The 27315-nt window shown below is 41.3% G+C and overlaps 1 protein-coding gene across 3 annotated transcripts in view; it reads right to left on the bottom strand.

Annotated features, from left to right (window-relative positions):
- grb10b (growth factor receptor-bound protein 10b) overlaps positions 1-27315 on the bottom strand; it is a 61841-nt gene that overhangs the window by 31995 nt on the left and 2531 nt on the right. For 2 of the 3 annotated variants that reach the window (XM_020091405.2, XM_020091404.2), the window contains exons 2-5: positions 17286-17414; positions 11194-11290; positions 3426-3723; positions 866-1004 (exon numbers count right to left, since the gene is read on the bottom strand). In XM_020091405.2, coding sequence (XP_019946964.2) covers positions 866-1004; positions 3426-3723; positions 11194-11290; positions 17286-17336 — 585 coding nt within the window. In that variant the 5' untranslated portion in view covers positions 17337-17414. The remainder of the gene's footprint in view (positions 1-865; positions 1005-3425; positions 3724-11193; positions 11291-17285; positions 17415-27315) is intronic. The other variant, XM_020091406.2, reaches the window with a different exon arrangement.

The raw sequence follows: 27315 nt of genomic DNA, 5'->3' as shown, positions 1-27315 counted from the left end.
AGTCTTTAAATCTTTGTCAACACATGAACACACAAATGCACAGAGGCTCACAGAAATGCAGCCATGTGTGGTGGTAAACATACAAACATACACAAGTTTGTGCAGCTATCCTCATTAGGACTTTGCATTGACTGCCATTCATTGTGGACAACCTAACCAAATCCTTAGACCTAACATAAACCAAGACCAATTCATACCTAACCCTGACCTAAACACAATTCACATCTGACCTATAACCTAACCTTCACCAAGAACAAGTTTTCAGGCATTAGGATCAGGCTTTGGTCCCCATGAGGTCTACTGGTCCTGACAAGGTCAGTGTTTATCGTAGAAAGGGTCCCAAAGAAGTGGCAAAAATGAGTTCACACTTACACACACACACTGCTCCTCCGCTCTTCACCTCATTCTTTTCAAACAGAGCCACAAACCCCCTAGCGCACACACATGCACTGTACAATACAGTACCATCATATGCAAGCAATCAACGTGCCTCGGATGGGCAAAACATGGGGGCAGATGTAGAGAAAGAAAGAAAATTCCGAACTGCTTATGTCTAACGCAGTGCTGACCACTAAAAACAGCTGATTTACGATGTTCAAAATCTGCATCCACCAAAACAAGTCACACATGTCTCAGTTATCAGCACAACATAAAAGTAAATCAACATCAGGAGATGTCTCATATCCTGTTTTTCAAAGGGAGAAAAGATCTGATGATGTCCTCCCATAATGTATGAGGGACAGTGTTTTGGATTAGGTGCAGCCACAGTAAATTATATTTATGTTTTCCCCCCTCTGAATCCCCGAAAAGCCAAACTTTCTGAAGAGAGATGAAGCTCCAGCACCACAGTGTGTCTTTGACTTACATATTTGCCAGTGGTGGGTTCTCCGGGAGGTAGAGACCCTGGACTGAGGACAGGTGAGCTTGCTGGACTGCAGAGCTCGGGGAAGGGGTTAGGGATGGCCGGGAGAGACGATGTCCTCAGCTCTTCTTCCTGCAACCTCCTAAACAATGGAAACAGGACAAAGGCAAAGTACGGTGATGGGTTGGTGGCTCAATGTGTTTGCTAACTATCCGTGCATCATTTGACCTGGAACAGCCTCATAAAAAGTCAAATGAGAGAACTTTTGAAATAAGACGTGCTGACACGTGGAATATGTGCGGGGGAGAGTTAGAATTAATAAAGCATTGCTGTACAGTATCCAGGCTCATGTCTGTTTCTGTCTGATCTACCCGTAATGAACAGTCTCCCGGCAAGTGGAAATCACAGACCCCTGCAGCCTGCTAGCTTATTTTCTGCAATATTTATCACGTATAAATATTGAATCAAGACATTACTTTAAAGACGTTTTTTTTAATTAGGCACATACAGTGTAAGCTTGTGGCCGGATGGAGGGGGAGTGATGATTTGACAGTTGATGATAAACTTTTCAGGAATCAATCATGATTTAAAGATGCACAGGTCAGTTTGTCAGATTCTAGCTCCACAGTGAGATTAGACAATCAGTGCACAAGAATCATTCTCCTCGTCTCTTTCACTGTCAAACTCATTCTCTCTGTAGAACCCAGCGAGTTCAAAAGGGAATGGGCCTTTTGATGTCGTCCCATCTGAGCTTGAGAACAGGGTTATCCAGAGGTCAGGCCTGAATAATAAGAACTTCAGGGCCCGTGTCTGTGTGTATGCGTTTGAGAGGGAGAGCTCAAAAGACAGAAATACTCCATTAACTGATTACCCCTCCTCCATTTCTATCAAATACTCAAAAGGTGAATAATAGGAGCTGACACCAGCTCTGATGTGAATGCCTGTTTGTGTGTATACTATGTATGCAACCATACTCCTGTTACCGCAGTGTCTATGTGCATGCCCACTTTCCAATGCATACCACTATATGCCCCAGGGAGAATATGGGTTACCACTGTTTAAATTGAGAGAGACATTTGCACTTGGTACTAAAATAAATGAGACTTTTTACCTTTCTCCTGCTGCTTGTGTAGTTTGAGACAAAGAGGTACTGACAAGGAGGAACGGGTCATTCAAGGGCTACAGATATGGAGCTGGGAGGAAACGTGCCCAATTATTGGGAGGGTGTGGAGGGATGAGTGTACAGTGAGAGGCTTCTTTTCCAGGGCGAGCGAGAGAAAAAGGTTCTGCACGTGCAGCTAAACATGTGCAAATGTATAAGGTCAGAGGGAGTTAACTCACAGCTTAGTGCCACTATTTGGTTACCAGAGAGCATGTGACGCATGTAGACTTTCTCAAGTACTACTGTAGATTTATTATGACATTTACTCTTTTAATACATACATGAAGCATATATAATTTAGGATAACTTCTACATGCTTGAGATGTGTTTTGATAAGGTGCACAGGCAAAAGGTATCACTTCTTTAGTTTATCCTGGGGCATACCCCAGGGATCTGTCCTGGGGCCACTCCTATTTGTTACTTTACACATCAACAGTTTTGAAAAAAAAAGTTTCTTACTTAAATTTTCACTTTATTGTGGATAATAATTTGATATTCTGCTCTGTGTCTACAACAAGAATGGCAAGTTATTGTATTTTCTCTCAGAACTATCTCCAAAGCCTGTACTGAATTGTGAAAAAGGGCTTTGGAGTTCACTGCGCTCTTTGGAATAAGTTGCAAGATTCAGTTTTTGACGTAAAGAGATGGAATCACTGGATTCATTGAAAGATTATTCAAGTAACTTTTACAGGACTTGATGATAGATGGAAATGTCTAACCGTCTGATTAATATTGCCCAAGTTGGATCCTTGATGATATTGTAATGTATTTAATATTTTTATTTATTTATTCTTTATTTTCATTGTACAGGAATTGTTAAATGAATTCTGCAACCTTGACTTGCAAGGATGATCTTGTAAAAGAGCTAAAATGACAGAATTAAAAAATAATAAAATATACTTATTTTAATGATGCATTTTAATCATTCTGTAATAAATTATACTGTTTTTGCCATTGACACAAATACAATTACAATCTGCAAACAAATTGTTCAACTATATAATTCATTGTCTGGTCTTTAAGAAATCAGATACTTTTCACCAATAATTTATCACTATTACTTGTAGCTCCTATTCAATAAATACCTGCGCTAACTGAAACCAATTTGTCAAAGTTGTACTTGTGTTTCACTTTTCAACCATAATTAATATTTTACTTTTATAGAGCTTAACCGTAATTATTTATCAGATTTATATTATTGCATCAACATTGCCACACAAAGTCAAACCGAAACTGTTTCTGCCATTTGAACATGTTTTATCTTGAGAGCATGTTTAACTTGTCCTGTGCTACTGACTGTTTCACTATAGTAAGGACACGCCCCTCACTACACCACACTTTGAGCTGCTGAAGAGGAAAGAGGTATTCAAAAGTATTCAAATCAATTGTGCAGAAACCTACCTGACAGCGAGGATGTGCATAGGTTGTGACCGTCGGAGGCTGGTCTGAGGCGAGTCTGCGGATGAGGACGAGGAGGGCGGTTCCGGCAAGACATGGCTTAGCGAGTGCTGACCCTGCCGTGGGTGGTTAGGTTGTGTGTGATGATGATGGTGGTGGTGGTGATGTTGGTGCGAGGAAGTGGTCTGTCCGTTGTGCAGTAGTGGGGTGGACTCTGTCTGCTGACCACTGCAGGTGGAGTAGAGGCTCTCCAGCGAAGAGTTCATATCATTAACCAGGGCCTCGAGATCAACATCATCTTCTGACAACAGAAAGGAAAACTTCAGTGAGACAGAAACTTGATGAACCCAAATGAGTATGTGATGCACCAGTTATATGCTTCTGTAAAATGAACAAAATAAGTAGGTTTTAAAGACAGTGGAGGACAAGTGAAGAGAACTGAACTGAGCAAAGAATGTGGAGCAGGAAATGGCAAAACCGGACTGAAACTCAAACTCTAAATGCAATAAAGTACAATAAAGCAAAAATGAAAGTCCTTCAATCATTCAGTTTTGTTTTGAAACAGTTGAGACACACACACAAAAAAAAGTCCATGGACTTTGTTGGGACTTTCCCTTTTCTATTTCAGTTTTTCTCTCATTTCATTGTGGCCAGGATATGAACCCTTGACCTCACTTTTTACCACCTTGATTCCAACACTAAAAAGAGGAGAAAAAAACCCTGGCATGCACAAAACACACATATATTGTGAACCAGTTTTGCCAGTGCTCAATCAGCAAGCATATCTTGACTCCACACACCGTGCTGCCCCGTGCGCTAAATCTGCCATGATAACAAGTACAAGCACAAACCTGCCTGTGACACTTTTAAACTCTCCTCACTGAAGTTCACGGCGAAGGCATCGCACCACAAGCGTCTCCTCTTCACTGCAAGTATCAAACATTCTGCTTTTAAAAGGTCTTTAAAAGCGGGACGTGCAATTCTTTCAGCGGAGGAACCCATCCTCAAAGCCCTCCAAAAACCTCAAGGCACATTTGAATTCGTGAAGGGAATTTTTCAACTGACTCCGGGAGCCTGTCGTATCAAAAGTTTGAAGCGAGCTCAAGTGAAGGGAAGCTCACATCTAATTGCTTCATGCTGTGAAAGTTTTATCATCTGGCCGCCCTGACTCTTTGTAAATTGCAATCTGCAGTGGCGATGCCTCTTGTGATTAATAATTCTGAAATATGAGAAAGAAGTCCATGTCTTTACTTCATCATCAAATCTCTGTCCAAATCCCACAACTGTGCGGCAGGACACAAATTGACCACTAGGGGGAGACAAGCTGTAGTTGTACAGGGCAGGAGCTCTGAAGCTGATGTGGTCATGTAAGGGAGCCTCAGACACATATTAGGACATTAGGACAAGGCCTCAGGATTAAAATAACATTAATCACAAGGAAAATCATTACGAGAAAACTTCCCTCATGAGTCAGGATAGAGTCGCATTGAGATTTGCACTAAAATAACTAAAATGTATGTACATTTTAGTGTGAATCGAATAGATTTCTTATTTATCTATTGATTGATATTATCTATTGATTTTTTGAATGTTGAGTATATAACTTTTTCCCTAGCTTATGATACCCATGGTACCATTTGATTTATTTTACTGCTTTTGTATTAAATTAGAAAGTCCAGTTTTATCGACCGAGTAAAAACAACATGAAAAACAGAGGACGGTGAAAGTCTAAGCATCCAAAAAAAACCTCAGGCCACAGCTCAAGTTCTCTCAATGAATGAACTAATTAATGAATCAGATGATGGATGAGTGAATGAAAATTAAGCTTATTCATTTTCTTTTTAACTTTTACGTCATCGTGCTGCCAGAGCTTCAAACGTACAGTGTGACTCATGAAACCTCCCCACAGCTCAAGGTGCAGGACAGCTGGATCATGCAAGGTGGTGGTGTGACGGTCACCCCACTCCAAAGCAGCCAAAGTGCCACTGCTCAGGAAAAAGCTGACATAGGAAAACAGCAGCGTGATTGATGTGAAGCTTTAAACACGCTGACTTCAAAGTGCGCCCCCTTAGGGTTTGGTTTCCTGTGGAAACACGATTTTTTTTTTTTATTCATGCATTAATTTATTGGAGAGAAAAAGTTACCCAGGGAACAACAACAGGAGCTGTGGGTTAGCAGGCCAGGAAATGTCCCCATTCCTGCATGGAGCGGCTGCTTATACTGAATTGTCACCTTTGAGGAGCTTTTCCTGAAAACGTGTCAGGTAGCTGTATCACAGGTGCCTGTGAATCACAGGTGGTTAATCTGTAGGTATTAATAGTGACAGGTAAGCTGGAGGAGCGACTTATAGATAGCCTGGAGAGCTAAAGAGCTATATACCACAGGACCCAGGGTGCATACAAGGCCATACAGGGCTGAGGACGTGAGGAGTGAGACACCTCTGAGGCGAGATGGCTCATGAAGGCATGCAGCTTTGGTGACAAAAAATATTTATTAATGTCAAAACACCTTTTATTTTCAAAAAAGGTAAGTGTAATTAAATATTTGCCTAATAACCAATGTGAGGGTAAACCAGAAACCTCATCAAAAGTGAGCAAGTTCTCTAAAAGACTTGCACACATCACACACTCATCATTCATCACTGGGTGAGATAGGTTTTCCCTCAAGCTAGGGAGAGAAGTTGCCTAATGAATCTGGCCTCTGGCTGGGGGCACTGGCACTGCTGTTTGCAAACAAAGCAACCCATAGACTCACGCACTGGATGTAGTATTTGTGCGTCACTTTCAGTCATACGATCACAATCACCTATGCGTGTCACAATCAGGTAAACAAAGGTATGCGTCATGCACCCGGGTGTAGGGCAGATAGATTGATGACACATGCAGGCAAGCACGCACGCACAGATTTTAAACCAATGAAGATCTGGAGCACGTAGCAGCTGTGGGGATACTTGGCCTTAGCAAGCATGTTGCAATAAAGCATGAACACCTTTATTTCTGCCCACCACACACACTTTGGTTACAACATGCCCTGGCCTTACAATTTTACTGCCATTAATTAGATCCTCTTAAATATCAGAGCAGCTCAGGCGGCGGGGAGCACACCAGGCTCCAGATGTACACGGCGAGAATTCTCAGCTGTGATGGGAACAAATACTATAGCGAGAATCCCCACGCTGTCAAGATCAACACGGTATGTGTAACTCAACCTTTTACTCCACTGCAATGTGCCAAGCAAAGTGGTTTACACAATCAAATGGAAACCTGCCAACAACAGCCAGACACAAGAGTTCATTTGAAAATTGTAGCCACTCAAAATAGCGATTTCTGTTGACAATCAAAAATCTGGATAAAATGGATATATAAATAAAATAATTATTATAATCATCATCATTATTATTATTATTTAGCATCAGACATACTGCTGAAAATCCCAGTTTGGGCAATCTATTTGCCATGTCTTAGTGATTACTAATATACTATATATTAAGTATATTAGTGCCAGGTAAAAGTGCAATCCCCCCCCCTGAAAATCATTTCTTCTTTGCCACTCAAAAACAGCAGTTGTGCTATTCTGCCACTGGCATCTACTGTTTTTAGGGTGGTGAAGAAGAAGGGATTTAAGATGGTGTAGTGTTAGTCAGTGCGTGCTAAAATTTCATGCTGGAAAGTCCCTCGAGTAAAAACGTCAGTGGACCATATGCAAGAGTTTAAAGGTGTGTCACTAGTGTTGCCAATCACAACAATAACAATCTCATCAAGCATTTAAAAAACCATCACACGAAAGAGCTCGAGGAGTTTAAACTATTAAACGATCAAAACGATTTGTGTTCTTTTCAGTCATGACTCAAACCAGATAATCAAAAAAGTTCTATGGTGTCATTCTTTGTAGGTCCATTTTTCAAAGGGTTTAGCCTGAGCCATGCCATAAAACAATTACAGTAATCATCACCTCCATAAAGATGTTACATGTTCTTTTTTACATGCACTGGAATCTGAAAGTCCAGGTATAGAAATCCCAGTAACAAATCAATCCTCTACACAATTGTTTCATTTTCAAATGAATAATTATCCTGAAACATTTCAAGAACGTGGGGCCATATGGAAGTGGTTTATTGTTTAATTGAAAATAATAGTCTCAACAACACCTTTATTAGGGACTCATTTGAAAACTAGCTTAATAATTATTAATTAGTCTACATAAATGTTTAGCGTAAAGTTTACCCCATGTTTTTCAATACAGTTCCGATGAACCAAGACGTGGGTTATTTAAGAACTCAATGTGTGTTTCAGCTGAGGTTCAAAATGTAAGAATGAAAACCTTTGATTTACAATCATCCATCTGTACCTTTTTATTAGATATTTGGCTTGAACTCAACTGTAGAAGTCAGAACTACATTTAAAACCCTGATAGGTAAAACGGATAACACTGACATTATTGTTCTCACTTCCTCATTGTTTCACGTCTCCCATTGCTTGAGTTCATTTACTCCTCTTTTTCTCCCCCTCTCTCGCTCTTTCTAGGGATCTCTAACCGGTGAAATTAGGGGTAAAAATAGCCCAAGCTTTGTCTATTGTCTAAGCCAACGCTAAATACAGTATTAACCAACTGTAAAGCTAGTCGTGTCTGCTAAGAATCTGCATAAAAGCTGTCTTGAATATTTCGGGTCATTAGCGAGTGAGACATGGGCCAAAACAAGACCATTGTGATGATGGCAGATCCATATGGCTCCGCTTAATCCTGGAATGTATTCTATGCATTTTGTATTCATTCCTGCGAGTTAAAAACAAAAAGGAGGGGCAGGGGAATGTAGGGGTATATGTATACAGTGCATCACACACACACACACACAGACACACACACACACACACACACACACACACAGGAGGGGGATAAACAGTCTCTGAACACAAGCCCAGCAGAGGGGTTTCCATTCAAAGGGATCAGTGGGAGCATAGACAGAGCAAGTCTAAACTGTAAAGCGTGGCTCTGCACTGCAGAGTACAATACCTCTGATGACAGCACACACACCCACTGAGGGCCAAGCCTCCTGATGGGATGGGAGAGTGTGGGAGGATCAGAGGAAAACAGGAGGAGCGAGGGAGGGAGGGAGGGAACTAGGGAGCGAGGGAGGGAAATCAGAGGTGAACAGAAGGGGAAGGAGGGACAGAAACACAGGCCCTCATTTAGGGGGAACCCTGGAAAGGGATAAAGACAATGTGACGGGTATTTTACTCCACGCAGCTTCATGGGAAGTTAAAATATTACTTCAAACAATTCATATCTTTAGAAGAAACCTTTTGACACACACTGACGTACAAGTCTTGTACAGATCTTCATGACACCTTCAGGGTGAATTGTTATTTAATGGGTCACTTGACTTTTTGTTTCGTGCCATCGTCAGGTACAAATTAGATTTTTATGTTAAGTACAGCTGGACAATAAAATAAGATTTCTATATCAGTCGGTGTCGATAATTGTCATAATTAATGTCACATTATTATTTGATTCAAGGTTTAAGATCGAAATCTTTCCTCTGGGTTTTTTGTGTGTTTTAACTCTTCTCAATGGAAAAACATTTCAGGTATATGTGATAAACTATATTGATGCCATGCCTAGATATTCACTTGTTTCAGCAGGAGATAGTCAGAACGAGGTAGTATAAACAAATCATTTGGATGAACTGGCAAATGTTAACACACTCACACTTTTAGTGTTGTTGAGTTTAAATTAAGAATAAAGAAACATATACTGTATAATTCTTTTTTTGATTTCCTCTGCAAAATCCTACAAATTTTATACTTCAGCTGTATACTTTATATTACACCCACAGTCATAATTTTGCATGTAAGAAAATCAGTATATATATATATATATAGACAAGATAATAGCATAGAACAGGCATGGATGTAGTGGGATTATGCATATAAATGTAAGAAAGCCACGCTTTCAGATTACTGCACTGTGACATCACTGGTTGGACACAGGTCGCAACACCATCGCTGCTGCACTGGTCAGAGGTCTAAAGTATCTTAACACTACGTGACAGTCTAATATGGGAATATGAAATAACTACAAAACCATTGTACAGTCATTTGCATTTGTCACAGTTTTTGAAACAAACACTAAATCCATGATTGATTCCTCACATTTAAGAAACAAACCACATCTGAGCAGCTCTTTTTTTCCAGCACTGTCTCTTTCCTCAGGACGATGTCTGGACACGGACGTCCCACAGCTCAAAATTAAATGATCGCTGCTTCTTCACTTCTGCTGACTTCCTTAATCAGTATGTATATGGATGGATGAATATAACAGACACCTTTACAATCAAGGCAGGATTTGTGCTCTACTCCAAGTAAAAAAGGTGGTATTTTACTTTCAACCACATTTCATGGTAGTTTTAACCAAATGAAACTTGTTCAATAGAAATGATAGATAAACGAGTAAAGCTTCAGAATTTTGGACCCAATATCCGCCCTTTGTGTGTAATTCCTGCAGCTTGAGCATCAGTCCAGACAGTCTTGTCCACGCCTCTCAATGGTATCTCATTCCAAACATATGAAAATAATATCAGGTCATATTACCATGAAGCTGCACTGTTCCATGCAGCATTAATTCAGGTTCATGATTGTTGCGGCTTTGCAGTAAAACGCAGTAAGTATTTAAGTCCTACAAGAAGAAAAGAGCGGGTTTCCTGGAAAACACGTATAAAAACGTCACTGAGGATTAGGGTATTGTTAACAACAGAGGTAATGGGCCTGAGCTCAGAACTGTCATGAGGCAAGTTTCAGCAGTAAGAGAACTTAAAAGTGGAAGCTGGTCATTATTTATCACCATTATTTCATAAATGAAAAAAAAAAGGAGTGAGACAGATGAGGAGGAGCTCTGACTAAAATCTGCAGTACTAGTGCTCATCAGTCAAGCTGCTAACACAAGTCAGGAATCATCTTTTGCACACAAAAAAAGACTTGGGTTTACATCCGAAATCATTAGAATTATTTATTACAAAACGTGTCTTAGTCATCTCCATTCATCTGCCCTGCTCGAGCTCCTCTGTTCCCTCCATCCTGAGCGATCCTGAAAAATGACAATGTAATTTATGCTCCATTTATTTCCCATGCCAGTGCCAAGCGTTCTAATTCACTCGTTGAGCCCTCGCATGCTCCCCGCCCTTACCTCCCATGCTGGGCCAATATTGTGCTTAAATCTCATGCTCCGATTGTCATGGATGAACCCTGCATGGCACAATTAGATAGACGGCGTAATTATAATGGCACCCTGCGTCCATCCAGACTGCTCTTTGAACTGCTGAAATGTTTACAGCGGAAGAGACCCAAATATATATTATCTCTCCTGACCCCCCCCCCCAGCACAGCGGAGGATAATGAGTGGCAAGCAGCTCTCTGTACTTTACTGAGACACACACACACACACACACACACACACACACACACACACACACACACACACATCAGTTTCCCAGGTAATTTCTTTGGTCTTTTTTGAATGATCTTATAATAATGAAACAATAAAAAAAAAAAATTGTGAACATGCAGCAAGCTTATGTTACTTCCATGTCCACCAGATATGTAAAATTATATGTAATTTGATGTCAGAGTACAACCAAGGACACTGTTCTGTGTCACACAACACCGATGTAACTCAAGAATATTTGATAGGTGTAATGTACAAGCATCAGCAAATTAACACACACACACACACACACACACACGCACACACACACACCTAATGGACATTGAAAACCAACCTTGGTGGTTAGGAGAGCTCCGATTGACTGATTGCTGGAAGCTCGGACCGATGAGGTCCGCTTGTCTGTGATTGGAGGACCGGTCTATATTGTCCTGCTGAGGGAGAGAGAAACAAAAAAGAAAATTGACTGAGAATTTTGTCACAGAAGCCAAACACACAAAAAGAAAATACCCAACATTTTATAGTTTCAACTGCTAAATTTTAAATAAGAAACTATTTTAGTTCATGTGAAGATGACTACAAAGAACCATAATGCAGCATCAGGCAATCTATTAAATAGCATTACAGCGTGGGAATAGTGGTGGTAGATACAAGCCCAACAAAATTTTACATCCAAACATAAAACAGTACAGAGGGCTCTTTGTGTCTCCTGGAAACTGTTGGTGGACTTGGGCCTCGACCTTGTGGACATAAAGATGTACACACAGTTGTTAAAAAAGACAACACACAATAGAGCAGTTGACAAGAGAGGCAGCTCTGTTCACAATATTGCTGAATCTTGTTTATCTACAACACAGTTAAAGCAACAACTAAACTAAACTATGATCAGAAAGACAAAAAGTAAATGGAATTCTTATATTAGTATATCAAGTATGACACATTTGGATAAAGCTGAACTAAGATAACTTCTGAAATCACTGCTACGTGCCATGTGTATGAGCGTGGTCAGGTGTGTATGACTGCACGGGGGACTATTTAACCACAGCGTCCTGGTCTGACCTTTGTTACACATTCTCAACACATTCCAGTCACAGCAAAACTCCTCAGTGAGGAAAACCACAGCAAAAAAAAAAAAAAATTTTTTATATGGTTATAAACATATTTGATTTAGATTTGTTTCTAGCGCTTACAAGGACAACTTATCCATTGCTGTCCAGTGTGTGTGTGTGCATGTGTGTGTGCATGTGTGTGTGCGCATGCGTGCGTGCTGTGCAGGGCTTAACAGCAGGAGAGGGAACAGAACGTACTTGGGACAGACTACTGTATTAAGAGAGAAAAACTTTGCCACTGACTCTGCGTCTCTCTGACACAGCAGACCTCCTCCTCTGATGCTGTTATAAAAGCTGCTGCGGCTGCTTGTTCTGCCTCATTTACCTGTCGAGCAGTGACTGACAACGCAGGCAAAACTGCACACAAGGTTTTTGTTGTTTTTCCTCCGTCATTTTCTCTGATAGATGCTTTTGCATCAGTGCGAGTTATCTGCGTGGCCTCCAGAGACGACAATGATAAAACGACGATGATCCTTGTACCTGTCATGAAGTATTTTGGTCTCATATATTTTCTTGACTTTAACTTATTTAATGACGCAGGTCCACGTTTAAGTTGGCAGCCTCTTTGTGAATTTTTAATCACTGTTTACCTTTTTCATCACTGTTTGAAAAGCTGGTTTCTCCTCAGGAAAAGGACATTTCCTCTACATATTTCAATCTCACACAATAGTTTTTATCCAATATAATAAAACAAACCAGGGGCATTGTAAGTTACACTTACTTTCCGCTTTGTAAAGTTTTAAATACATATTAAACTCAGTTTGTGTCGATGCAGCCACATTCTTTAATGAGCCTTTTTTCAATGTAAATCCAATTTTTTTCTGCAGAAATCAAATATTAACTGACTTTCTTACAGCCCCTGTGACATTTACAGCACCATTACTAACAAGTCGTAATGAGTGCTTCAAAGAGAAGTGACTCACTGTGAGAAGGAAGCTCAATGTAGAATTCCACTCCGATGTCTCCATTCTTCAAAATAAGGGCCCGGCTGAATATTTTGGAAACATAAAATCCACGATTCCACTCTTCGAAACTTTTTTGGAGCTTTTATGTTCAGCGAAAAAGAGCTCATTAGTGTTCCTCTCCAGAGTCTATACTGGTGCCTGGATGTACATTGTCAGTATATGGTTCTGTTCGCCGCCACTGCCGCCACCGCCGCCACTGCTGCCACCCCCCCCATCCCCTCTTCTATACCAACTAACCCAACCGCATCCAATCATTACATTGCATTGTTCCGTTCTTTGTATTGTCTGGGAGCCCCAGACATCATGGCTGGATCGAAAAGCAGATTTGGGTTGTTAATGGGGCTAACCTGCTTTTGAATTAAAAAAAAAAAAAAAAAAAAGTTATAACGTAAGTAACGCATCACGCCATTTGTTCCTGTGACATAGAAAACCTCGTCATCATCAACACACACACACCGTCTGGGGGTACAGCTACCAGACTGTGACTGATCCCTACCCAGTCACCCAAACAGCAACGGGACGATGGCTGGTGGGATCGTATAGCACAACGTTTGTGTGTGTGTGTGTGTGTGTGTGTGTGTGTATTCAGGACAGGATGGTCATGGTTCAGCTCCACTGAGCAAAAACCCGGGGACTTTTTCACACCATATACTGGTCTTGAATGCTGTTTAGCATGGCTGTCTGGGAGTAAATGAGTTAACTCAACACACACAAGGAACTCAAAAGCACACCTTTATCCCTTTTGTCGATCAGAGCGACAAAAAGTCCAAAAACCCAGACGCCCTTTGATGCCTCTGCAGACAAGTGACAGAATGTTAACTTGGGGTTTTAATCCTATAGATACCGGCCACTTAGCATAATAATCGGGCCGTGTCGATGTCTAACACTGCATGTGGTTGTAGGTTTACTGAAGCCTATGATGTTGGGACGACAAAGAGGAGAAAGAAAATAAGATATGTCTGCTGAAGAAGAGAAAAAATTACGCACACATGTTCTGTTTCTTTCACCCTTCCCCTTGCATCTCCTCATCCTGCTTCTATGCGTCTCTCACGCTCATTCTTTTACACACAGTCACAAGCGCACACACACAGACACACGAGTTGCTGAGGTTCTTTAAGAGGGGTCAAAGCAGGACTGAGGGTAGGCCACATTTTGACAAGGAGCATATAGGGGCCCTTTCATATTGATGAAGTTGAAAGAAACCCAGAATGAGAGTCAAGGGGTTGAGAGTTCAGTTTTTTTAAAGAAGGGTCAGTTGAGGTGCAGAGACAAGGTTAAGGCATTGAAAGCAGCACAGACACAAAGGTCTGGAGGTTCCACCTTAAACAAGAGGGGAAAGACTGAGACGCATGTCAAAGTTACGCCTTTAGAGGGGTCAAACCGAGGTTAAATGTTATGACCGCAGAGTGAATATGAATCAATGCTTAAAGTGCTGAGAGACTTCTGGCTGTGGAGGAACAGCTGAGAACGTATCCCATCCATAAAAATTATTCACGTTTAACAGCAAAACATTTCAGTTTCCATTACGGTTTAGTTTTACATTAAGCTGACTATCCTCCGAAAGCTTCACAAATGTGGAAATCTCACTCGAAGGTCCAAGATTTGCTCCTGGCAGACACATTCCAGCTGACAGCCATGTTGTTATAGTTCTGCTGGATCATACATGAAGACTGGAGAGCCAGTGGAAATCCCTTCTTACATAATTCTGCAGAACGAGATCAGGGGGTCAACACTAATGTCTGCTCTGCTGCTTTGTTTGTCTGTTTGTTTGGACTGTGAACACTCCAACAGCTGGGGCTGGAGCTGCTGTCACAGCACAGCTGAGGAAAAGCCTGGTTATTGCATATTGTTCAGAACATGGGATTACTCCTCAGAGGGTTTTTCATATCCTTTATTGGTCTAAATTGTTCTAATTCAAACTAATCCTTTGACAAGAGTTTAAGATTAACCCTTGTTAGTTGGAAAAGTGTTCATTAAGCTATTTCCCCTGACACTGGATCAGCTCTGTGTGAGCTCAGTGGAGTTCTAAACGCGTGGTGATAAGCAGCCGTATTTACTGACAGGACATCTGGAGACGAAATGATCGATAACAAGTATATATTTCTGCCGATGTACTGAAAATGATGACATGGAGTCCAAGCTGACATGAGTAAGCCCCAGTACAAACCTTCAAAGTGATGAATGACTTCCATGAAATGTTTCTCTTGGAAATGCAATGATATGAATCACATTACAAAAGTTCCAGGAAATGTAATCTTGCGACACCTGAGTTTACTGGTTATGGGAAACACTACACAATTGTTTTCATATTGAGCCTCAGCTAACCACACGGCAAAAATTATGCCAAAAAATATGATTGTTTTTCTATCAGTTATCCTGCTACTAACAAAGGTTTTTTATCTCATCAGATTTGCCTGGCTTTCCATAGACCAGATCATGTATTAATCAGTCTCAATCAGATGATTAATGTGGCAGTATACTTTCCCAGAGTTTAATATGAATGTTATCTTCACTTGAATCTGTTTTGATTTCCTGCTGCAGTTTTTCTGGAGAAAAATCTACCATAACCCTGGAATTTCAGAGTGAACGGATAGTGAGTCAAGGTACATCTGTTCATCTGAACGCTTTGCAAACAGCCGGCTGGGTGTGCGTCTGTGCATGTGTACCGCTGCGTGTGTAAACCTGAGAGTGTACATTAAGGTGTGTACACTGTAGCTTCAGCAGCGCTCATCCAAGCTGCTGGCAAATATGGAAAACTCCTCCTCCTCCTCTCTCCATTCAGATTTTAAACCTAAACAGCCTCTAAAAATGGAACTATCTAAAAAAAAAGAATCCTCAGCTGATTTTCAGTGAAAATCTTCTAACAGACAAGACGTTAAAACGTTAAGCTGTGAGAGGCTTCGGTGCGTTTGAGAGAATGGGAGCTATACCAGGGTGGATGCAACGTGCACATATGGAAAGAGGAACCTGGTATTCATTGCTGTGTTTTGGGACATTTCACAGCATACGATGATTCTCTGAGCCAAAGGGGCTTTATCACCTCAGCCTCAACTCAAGGCCGATTCCCTGTGGTTGTGTTTTTGTTGGGTTAGTTTCTCAAATTGTTCTGTTATTAAATGTAAGCTTCATAAAAAATCATGTCATTTTTGACGACATAGGTGGATTAATCTTTGCAGCAGAAACAATATGCATAACTGTGACTCAACTATACCACAAATATGCACAAGCACACTTCTACCGCTCAGGGACAGGGTTCATTCAAACATATTACTGATGGTTCAGCACTAGCTCTTTCAAAACATGCCACCAATATGCAAGTGCAACTAGTAACTGGTTTTAATCTTGTGGCTCATCGGTGTACACATACACACCCAGCGCCACATGCAAATCCTCGGTTTCATGAAAGCTTGTTTCTCTAAGCTGTGGTGATCTGTGAGACTGGTGAGCTGAACTCTCTGTCCGCTTGGGTCAAAGGTCATAGATAAAGCCATGACCCAGATGACGAGCATACAACAGGCCAGCTCCTGATCAGGCTAATAGTGCTACTGGCCTAATGCAAATGTTTGGAAGCCCTTTGCACTGTGTGCATTGTGGAGGCTGCAGTGAAAAAATCTGCTAAACCTAAAGCCTGATGTACACAAGTCAAGTCAGGTCTTGCTTGCATAATGCACGACAGTAAATCAGCATGTATGTGTATATTTACAAACACACTTATCTACATACATATACAAATACATGCTGATTTACTGTGTGCAAGCAAGACCTGACTTGTGTACATCAGATTTTAAGGTTTAGTAGATTTGTTCACTGCAAAATTTTACCTTATCCATGAAAGCCTTTATTTAAATAGCACCTTTCAATACAAATGCAAAAAGTCATTTCAGTATTATTATTGATACATGTCATCCAGCACTATTACCAGTCCCTGAACTGCTGCCATTCAGTGACACTGTTAGGGCCTAACAGGATAAACTCATCATACCTTTTGGATGTAACTGCTCAGTGCCCTCTTGGACAGTTTATTGTTAGTTTTTCATTAAAACACAAATGATTGTGTTTGGTTTGTAAAGGGGCAAAGTTTCACAATTTCATCCATTTATTTATTTTATATATTTGGCAAGTGTGTGACCGAATTTAAGGTAATTTCACGAGGACACAAATGTCAGTTTCTATTCAACAAAGATATAGCAATTCATACTGATATCACAGTTAGGTTTGTCACACTGGTCTTGGCAACATCTGAAATGTGTCATTCAATCTCTGCAAACACTATTTGAGTTGTGTGAGTGGTTTATAAATTATGTCTTAAGAATGATTTTAACTTGTTAAGAAAAATACAGAAAAGAACCATTTACCTGATAATTTGGATGATGCAGGAAATAATCCGGACACCCGGCCACGGCCATGTTTTGTGTTTCTCTGCTCTTTCGCACAATTTGCCCAGTTGGATCAGTTTCAGCAGGAGATGGACACAACAGAAGAACCTGCAGAGGAAGAAGAGAAGACAAATGGAGGTTCGTGGAAAAACTCCAAAGGAAGGACGGGGAAGGTGAGAGGGACCAAGAGAGGAAGGATGAAGCAAGGACAGGAGGATGACAGAAGGAAAGGAAGATGAAGCCTCGGTTCTGAGAAGTCAGATATAGCACAGAGCACTTCTTAACCCACATAGAGCCACAGTCAACATCAACAAGCAAGGGAGGAACAGCAAATGGTTATTAATTGTTAATCATAAGAAAAATAACTGTATTCAAAATCTACTCAAGTTCTTTTCCTTTTCCATATACTTTGTAAAAATGGGCAAAGAGTTGAAGATCTATGTCACCACATTTTCTAACATGCAGTCGAACAGCTCATTTCTACTCAGCTGACTTTAAAGTTGTTTTTCTGCTGTGTGAAGCCTCCCAACCAGCCATCCTTGGGTCAAAATAACCACAAATTCAACAACACGCGGACTTCAGTCTATTTGAACTTCTTAAAGTGGGTATCCTATTAACCTCTTGGCATTGCTGCCGCTGAGCAAACACCTGTAAACACTGACCCAAAAATACCCCGCAGACACCTCTCCAGGTCTTAAGTTAGGCCCTGGGGTATTTTTGGAGCCGGGCAGCTCGGATTAACAACTGTGATGGTCTTTTAGGCAGCAGTTCATGACCCTGCTTGGTATTTTAAAAATATGACCTGCCATTTTATAGACAGCTAATATTAACTCATGTTTGCATTAGAGGCCATAAGCGGGCTGCCCTTGCGGCCGTGAAGTGTGTACATTTCTGTCTGCTCGTGTATGAGTACCGCATGTGGGCAAACGTGTGTGTGCATGTGGATGTTTACATATGCAGCACAAAGTCTCTATTTTTAGGGGATTTCAGGGTCTTTGAGAAGCTCTAGTTTTGTATATAGAGGTTTGTGTGTATAGAGGTGTGTATCTCGCCTTCTCTGACCAGCTACTGTACAATGAATGGACCACTCTGCAAATTTGACATAGTTAGGTTGATTTACAGTTTGACAAATGTGATGCAAGAAACACAATTAACAAGCAATAACATGAAACCACTAATATGACAGCATCGGCTGCGAAGGCACACTTATGCTTGAAAAGGAGGTGAGTGTGTGAGGTGTTGTGCGACCACGTCAGAGGGCAAACGTGTTTAAACCAGTTTTGAACTGCCACACTAGAAGGTGGAGTGAAAAGTAGAACACGACTGATATTGATGTGTGGGAGTCAATGCCGATGCTTTTTCATGGTTTCTTTAATTCCTAAGATATCAAACAAAGAATGAATTACTATCATCAAAGCTGTGCCCACATGAGCATGCACTGCCTGACAACTGCTGGAAGACGACTTTCCCGAGACTCACTCACTGACGTCTGATTATCGTCTCCAGCTTGTGAGAAGTCTGGTCAATGTGTGCCAGTCCATAATTTCATTTGGTCCAAGTGTGTTAATTACAGTCCTGCAAGAGCTACAGGCAGCAGGTTTTCTGATGGCAATCAGGACGTGAAGGGGACTTCACCCAAAAACTTGTGTTTCAGAATCAACCATTTTTTTTGCATCGCATATAAGCAAACCTAAACTGACACTAATGGGTGTGAAAGGATCATATCGGATGATACTTATAAGTCAAGCTCGACTGAAAAGCCAGCCATTGTAGTTCAAGGGTTAGACAACTTGATTATTTACAAAGAAAGAATGAAATTCTGACACTTCAAAAAATGTGGGGGGAGTGAATTTCTGAAAAACAATCTGACAGACGCCTCTGACTGAGTCGATATTCTCTGTCATTGTGGCTGTAAAACTCGACTCGAGATAAAACAAAAGTCGTCCCCGAAAACATTTTTAAGAGCTAAAAACAAAAGGGTTTTTTTAAACCTCCAAAATTGGGCTCGCACGTAATGACCAAACTATGAATGCATTCTAAACAAAGACCTTGGCACTGCGATCACTCAGGCCGCTGAAAGGACCTGCTTGTAATGAGAATGTCTGTGTGTGGGTGTTACTGTGTCAGTCCATGTGTGTGGCCCCGGCCTGCTGGCATGCCAGGACATCTCGTCATTTACACATTATTTACAGACACACAATTTACAACAAAAACAAAACAAATTAACATCAGCCTCGACTCTCGGAGCGTCCCCTCATTAGGCGCCTCAGACTTGCTGACTAGTTGCGGCCGAACTGTGTGTTTATTATATTTCAGGATCAGGTGGTTGTGCAAGAGGGAGAGAAGTAGGCTTCGGCTAACTAACTCTAATCGCAGCCGCTCAACATCACACATGTAAATAGTGAAGTCTGCCTCAGCTGTGCGTGATAGAACATGGGAAAAGGGCTCAGGCGTCCCATGTAGCGTTGACTTTCAAAGTGCTCATACGTGTCACAGTGACTCTCGGTGACTGATATATTGACCAAACACACACGCATCTGTGTTAATTGCGCCCTGACAAAATCAAAGCCATTCCAGTGCAGGGATTAGACCCTGTCAGAGCCCTTTGATTTGATTCCTTCCACTTGAACAGTGTACTGAAACCTAAATCTCTGACCTTGACAGTGCAATTATCCTGACGGTGTCACCGCACTAGAAAGGAGCGGCTCTGGGGTGCTGCGGCCGTACCAAGCAGCGAGGTGACTGCATCTGGATTAATTATTGTGATTTGCTTTTGCATGAGGGAGAACGTTAGCTGATGAACTTCAAACGCAAAAGGGGCCCCGCCCTAATAACCGTAAATCATAACTCCATTGCAGCGCCACGCAGCGCCTTCCCGGGTGAGACTTCACAGCAAATCACACGACACTCTGGCGAAGGGGTTCTGCCCTGATGGTTTTTATTACATTCATCTGACGTTCCCTGAAATACGTTGCTATTTTTAAATTGTCCACGTGGGTCATTTTTATTCCATAACCTACAGATATGTCTATTCAATTAAGGAAAGAAAATCTGAAAGAAAATCAATAAGCCAACATGGAGAAGGTCAGAATCAGACTCCAACGACTTTCACACAAATGACAAAGCACATTTCCTGCTTCCATCTGCTTAACTTCATGCTAATGGTGTACCTTTGAGAAAACACTGCTTAATATTAAATGTGATGGATCCAGTTGGTTCCTACAATCATATTTTACTCTAGAAATGCGTCAGTGGGACGTATATGTGATTTGTACTTAATAGGCTAGAACGTGCAGTGTCATCTACAGTGTTTCACATAATTATCCAGACTGCAGGGGCCCGTCATATTTTTCTTGCCACTGTTTCTTTATGAAGCAAAAATAATTTGTATACTTCTCATAATAACATGAGATCTCTAAGTTGGTGTTCTGCTCCATTACTGCATTGTTTAGCTGTGTACAGTGCTATTGGCAGTGCTATAGTGTGCTTGCTTGTGCTATTGTGGTTTTTAAATAGACTCATTTCTTATTAAGGCTGCAACTTTCTACCATATTAAATATCAGGTTATTCAGTTTTCTCGCTTGTGCATTTCCAAGAAGTCCAATAAAAATACCTAGAGTGGGAAATGGAAATATTAAACTTTTCACCTCACATGCTGAATGTAGGCCAAACCTGAAATAAATGTTTGCCACACTGCCAAACATGCCTTGTTAACTAAGGAGTCTCTTTGACTTATTTAAACCTGCCTGCCTGTTGGTCTGGTTTGTCTGTCTTAACTGTCAACCTGCCTGTCTGTTGGCTTTGGATTCAGTCCACCCATCTTTCTCTCTCTCGTGTTCTGTTTACGTGTCTCTGTTTTTACCTGTCTAGTCACAGTCCACCTGTCTGCCAGCCTCTGTACATTTCTGTGAGGCATTGACGGCTCATTACACACACACAGTATATTGCTGTCCTTCTCTAATTGGGAAAACGTTTAAAGTAGTGGCAGCGTTATTTATAGCGGGAGGGGGGGCTTCCATAAACATAGCATTAACTTTCTCTGTGTACAAGTCAGGAAAGTCAGTCTACTTTTAAGTAAGATGCTGGAGGAACTCCAGTTCACAAAAGCGCAGCAAGAACTGAAGCTTTGACTCTAAATCTTCCTCCGACATCCAGTGTTACTGAATAAAATTAGATAAATTACATGTGGTTTAGGTATTGAAGGATTATGGAAGCTTATGATGGACATTCTGCTGTTGCCAACGCTACTGAACCAACAGAGTGTTTCTTTTTGGAATAACAGAAACTGTGTTGGTTACAGTGTGTGTGTGTGTGTGTGTGTGTGTGTGTGTGTGTGTGTGTGTGTGTGTGTGTGTGTGTGTGTGTGTGTGTGTGTGTGTTGCATGACTTGCTGGAACACAGAAACAAGTTACTTCAAGTATCGCACACAGTAGGCTGCATTACTGTCCCAATGCATGCTGGGTAAGACTTGTAGAACTATACATCTCCCACTCGTGTGCAGTTACCGATATGGATTTTGTCACATGTCTCCAGTTCAGCCCATTTGGCAAAAATAGCACAATTTAGAGCTTTAAGCTGTTTTTTGTCTAATTGTCAAAACAGTTTAGGACATGGTTTTATTCATACATATTGAAGCTACATAGCAAAATATACCATCATAGCCAAGTTACGTTTAGAATGAATCAATCCTCTTTCCCATATGGAACCTGCATCGCTGCGCTCAATAAAAATAAACCAAAGCACTGCCGTTCTTAATGGCAGCATGTCTACAGCTGCGCACCTGTGTCAACAACTTGCCCTGTGTGTATATAATGGTAAAATGTGTTCATCTCTGTCAGCTGATTGGACTGGACACGGCTTAACGTGGGGCTGTTCAGCTCTGCTCAATCATCTTTGGAATGCAGAGGGGACATTTCTTTCCATATAGGGTACTGGGCGAGAAAAAATGCATGCAATATAGCAAACCCCCAACCTTGTGAAATGGCATGCGCTGATTTGTGGGCCAGTCAGGGAATAGGGTGGATGGTGATGAGAGAAAGTGAGGAACATATGGCAGAACATGTGCGTGTGTGTGGACATAAAACACACAAACTCATACAGACAACAATTGTAAGCTTTTTACTTAGGTATGGGGAGGTCAGAAGGTGACTTTTTATGCTTTCAGGGGTCAGGTTGTGTCACGGAACAAAGTGTTTTATCTGCGATGCCCTGGGGTAGAGGTCTGCACAGGACTGTTTTTTCTATCTCACCCAGCGGCTCCTACAGGATTTCTGACCATGACCGCCTGCTGCTGCAGATTCAGAATCTGAATCGCTCCCTATTCATGCTTTGATCAAAAACATATCTTTGCCTAATCCCACATGGGAAATAATTTTGTTTTATCTTTATCAATGCTTATACAGCTGCTCAATTCTTTGAAAAGTCACATTTATAAACTGAGATCTAAAAAGGGCAAAGTGAAAGTGGATAGACCATTGCGGCGTAATGATCTGTGGAGTCCCACTGCAGCCCAGCCAGGCAGCAGAGCTGGAACAAGCTTCACATCGCTTTTTCTTTAAATAGTACACAAAAATGTCTAATTGGGTGGTATTTGTTACGTCTGTTGTTTCATTGCAGGATAAAACTGGACATTTCTTGAGGTGTGTTCAGTGTTATTTTCCGTATCTTGTGCCACATCAGAAAACTGGTTTGCAATGGTTCTTTGTGACAAACACACTTTGGAACAATTTGACATTCTGCAGTGCTCTTCAGCACCAACAAGGCTCCTTCACAAATTCTGCTTCTGAATGAGGTTTCAGCTCCAATGTGGTCTCGTGAACTGTGAAGCGTAATGTGTTTCCTTCATCCTGACAGGCATGAAGCCAGGAGTCACTGATTTATGTTCTTTTCTTTTAACACTGAAACAAATCATCAGTCATGTAGTTCTTTTCTGAGTTGCTTTTTTTCCATAAATGAATTGTCCACATACTAGATCAATGTCTCTCAGTATACAACCTGCAGGACAGAGGTCCCCAACCCTACTGTACTAATTACCCGGCAGTAAAGCGCAAACAGACAAAGTTAGTGTGTAGCTGGTAAACAAAGTGAATCATTTAGCAGCTTTAGGAGTTGGTGGAGACCAAAAGAGAGCTTATAGAAGAGTGAATATTTGACTACCAGTTTCTGGGGGTTTACAAATCTGCCCAAGGACTTCCATTGTCTTAGGTCTCCAACATTTACCTGAGAGATCAGACACTGATCACAACCTTCTCTCAAGTACCATACCCACCCCCATGCTGCACTGTAACACATCGGATACCTCCCTCTCCTTGCCCAGCTCCCCCCACCTTCAACCTTCGTCTGACCCCACCCCTCATTCTGCTGCGCGCCAGTCCGGAACATAAACAGCATCTTAATTCAAGAAATGGCATGGATCCAAATCAGTGTCTGGGGACTTGTGGAGAACTCATTGACATGAGTGTACTGACCGTAACACAACCCTATGAGAGGGGAGGTCAATAATTCTACTGTATATGTTTAAACTAGACAGACGCCTTAAACGATAATAGTTAGTCTGACCCTGCGACTTATCAAAACTTCCTATGGTGAGGCGACCTATAGAAATGTGCCGTACGCGAGACGGGGAGTGGTACGGTTGGAGAGTTTGCTGTACTGTGCTCCGCACTGGCGATTCCCCCTGTGATTCCCACCAGCAGTTTGCTTTGTAGGTAATGTGTTTATCTTATACCTGCAAATTACTAATCTAATCTTGAACTTGAACATATTACATGACAATAGTCAAGCAAAATCATTGGATTACACTAAAATAAAACTGTGGATCAACAAATGAAAACTGTCAAACTTTTAGAAAATCACGTAGACAGAGCATTGCATTAACAAACTGACTAGTGATCAAAACATCTGGTATTCCAAGACACTCTTAAATGAAAATTGCAAAAAATTCATATTTTAAAGCTGAGGTTGTGTGTGTGTGTGTGTGTGTGTGTGTGTGTGTGTGTGTGTGTGTGTGTGTGTGTGTGTGTGTGTGTGTGTGTGTGTGTGTGTGTTGTTTCTGCAGCAATGCAACACTGAAAGACAGGAAGAGAGAGTTGAACAGAGCATCTCTGTCTTCTGTTTTAATCAGCAGATTAGATGGTAGTCACTCCGCACTGGATGTGCTTGTTGCACATGTTGATTAGTCATTAACTGGCAGCTTTCATTATCTGAGAGCAGCAGCGTAAAGTGGGGCTATAGGAGAGGGCCTGATGTCATGCCGGGGGAGGCTGAATAGCACCAGTCTATGAGAGAAAGGCCTTTTGGAAACATGGACAGAGCCTAATTGGATTTCATTGGGCTGCTTGGGAGAACTGGTCTTATGCAATGGCAGAGATGAATGGACAGGGTTTGGGAGCATTGGTGCTTGTGGGTAAGTTGGTCGTAATGGTGGCCCAATGGGGCAAAGTTGGTTGGATTCATCTTTTCTGGACACCAACTTGTCTACACCTATCGGTAACTCACTACTTGTCTAACCGAAGACAGTGGCTAAAAATATAGTATTGTCGCATTAAATCCACTTTTATTCGAGAACCCAAACCTGCTATAACAGTAATCGAGCCTGAGCAAATGGAAACATCAAACCCAAATAAAAACGGGATAGAGCACTATGTGACCACTCGAGGGGAAAGGGGACCAGGATTTATTTTACTTACTTATTCTTAGGAATGCTAACAAACTTGGCTTGGAGAAAAGAAAAATCATATTAACAAAGACTTAGCATAAGTCCTATTCCTAAGTACCAAAGTACAACATTGAGCTCTAATCGCTTCTAAGTCTGGAAATAATACTAGAAAATCAGAGGGCAGAAAGATGCAATTATGTATGACAAAACACATGCATACATCGTCAAAGGCGCTATAGTTGGAGAGATTTAGAATGAGATTCATGACTATGAGGAACAGAAAAATGCCTGTTCTGTTGTATGATTATATGCTCTGAAATATTTCTAGAAAAAGAAAGTCCCCTTTTTTTTATTATCATACAATGCATCTCCCTGAACCAACTAGCCGTGGTTTGTTTTGATTTTGCATTGCAGATTTCAACTGGTGGATTAAGACACAGGTCAACGGTGAGAGGCAGACAGAGATAAAGACAATGAGAAAAGGAGAGAGAGGAAGGCTAAAGAAAGAGAGGTGATGGGGCAGTCAGCGGGTCGACAGATGGACAAAGATACAAAGATAAACTGCGACACGACAGACATATAGAGACAGAAAGGCAAGGCAACATGAGAGCAAGGAGGGGGGAAGATGCACCTATGCATAAAGAGATCATTTTCTCCAACACTTCACTGTACATCCAAACCACGTTTACCTGCACACACCTGAGCCCATGGTCCCTCAGGTGTTCAGTTACCTACAGAATAAAGGCAACATTCTTGCCTCTCACGCAGGCTTGGGTTTCAGCCACATTTGGACAAACACCAGACAGTGAGAAACTTAATCCAGCATACACTGTGGAGGGTAAATAAGCGAGCGTTGCATCATTGTAGGTCACAAGTGGAAATCGGGTTTGTACAGGTCCATATTTGCATTATGGAGGAGGAGGGGGAAGAATAATACCACAATGTTTTTCCTCTGGCAAGGGTTTGGGTTCTTAGAAATGACTCCTCGCAAATCAGAACATGCTTACTTAGCAGTTATTACTGAGACACCAAGTACACAAAATGTGCACAAAATGAAGACAGATCCAAGGCGCTCTTCTAATGAAACATTTAGAAGTCTTTATTCAGATGGCGATTCCATGGTGAAATTCTTACAAACATGAACCAGACATGTAAGGTACGAGCTGAGTTTTCTACCCATGCACAGTGGCACAAGCAGCCTTACTCAGGGTGTAGACCTCTGCACCCAGGTTCCTTTTAGTAGATACAAGATAATTGCAACTGAAGGGAAAGCAAATTAACTAACAGATGACAAACACAAAGTATGACCACTAGGTGGCTGTGCGACAGGAGTCCTCATGACAGGCACAGGATGTAGCTGAATCTAGGAAATCCTACAATCCCCTGAAATACAGGATATCTGAGTACCCAGACACCTGCCTGTCAATAACAAAAAAGCTTTGCTTAATTGACCATTACAGAATACTTTCAAATGTGGCTTTGGCAACCATTTTGCTTTCAGACTCATTAGGTGGTCAAAATTGTACTAATTGCAATACCACACTTGTACTGCATTTATCTTGTACATGTGGTTGTTTTTATATAGGCCGCGCTAAGACATGACTAAATTGTACAGTTTCTCAACTTAAGCATACATGGAAGCTAATTTACCCTAGATCTAAACACGTTCATTTGAGTAGATAATAGTAATAGTAACAGATGAGAAACCATCGAAAAGAACATTCGGAGAAACTTGTGTCCTGAGAGCTTCACCCTGAAGAAAGCTTTTTGTGCTGCAGTGCATTACTAAGCTCTTTTTTAACATGCATGGTCTGCATTTAAGAATTTCATTATGAAAGTGCCACCCTGATAAAGGCCTTTTGACTTTGTCATGAGTGCCTTTGATTTTTTTTTTCTTTCCTTAATTGTAGTTTGTTTAAATGTCTCAGCACTAACCTAATCACTAACTTGTGGTTATGTCCCAGTTGAAAAACCCAAATGCAAAAGTTTGTGGAACGCTTTAAGGACAAGCCAATGCACAACATGCTGAGCATTTTGTGAAGTTTCCCAGCTTTTAACTTCAGGCAGAGTCAGTCAACTGACATGAACTGTGTTGTGGTCCTCCAGCAGGCTTGGGTTAATGGTGTCATGACATCAGGGAGAGGGTATTAACAGTGTATAAGCCTAGACTAACCAGTGCTGAATGACTGCTGGCTGACGCAAGACCCCATGGAATGCTGCCTAGAGCACGACCACAAGCTCTTATACCACCAATACCAGTCCACAGGATATCTCTGCCCCTTTTTCACTTGGGTGGCAGCTAAAACTATATGTGTACAAGCATGGGCTAGGGGGAATACACAACTCTATACG

This window comes from Paralichthys olivaceus, chromosome 13, assembly GCF_024713975.1.
Source record: "Paralichthys olivaceus isolate ysfri-2021 chromosome 13, ASM2471397v2, whole genome shotgun sequence".
Lineage (NCBI taxonomy): Eukaryota > Metazoa > Chordata > Actinopteri > Pleuronectiformes > Paralichthyidae > Paralichthys > Paralichthys olivaceus.
Note: the sequence above shows the minus strand (reverse complement) of the source record. Positions and strands in the feature narration are given on the sequence as shown.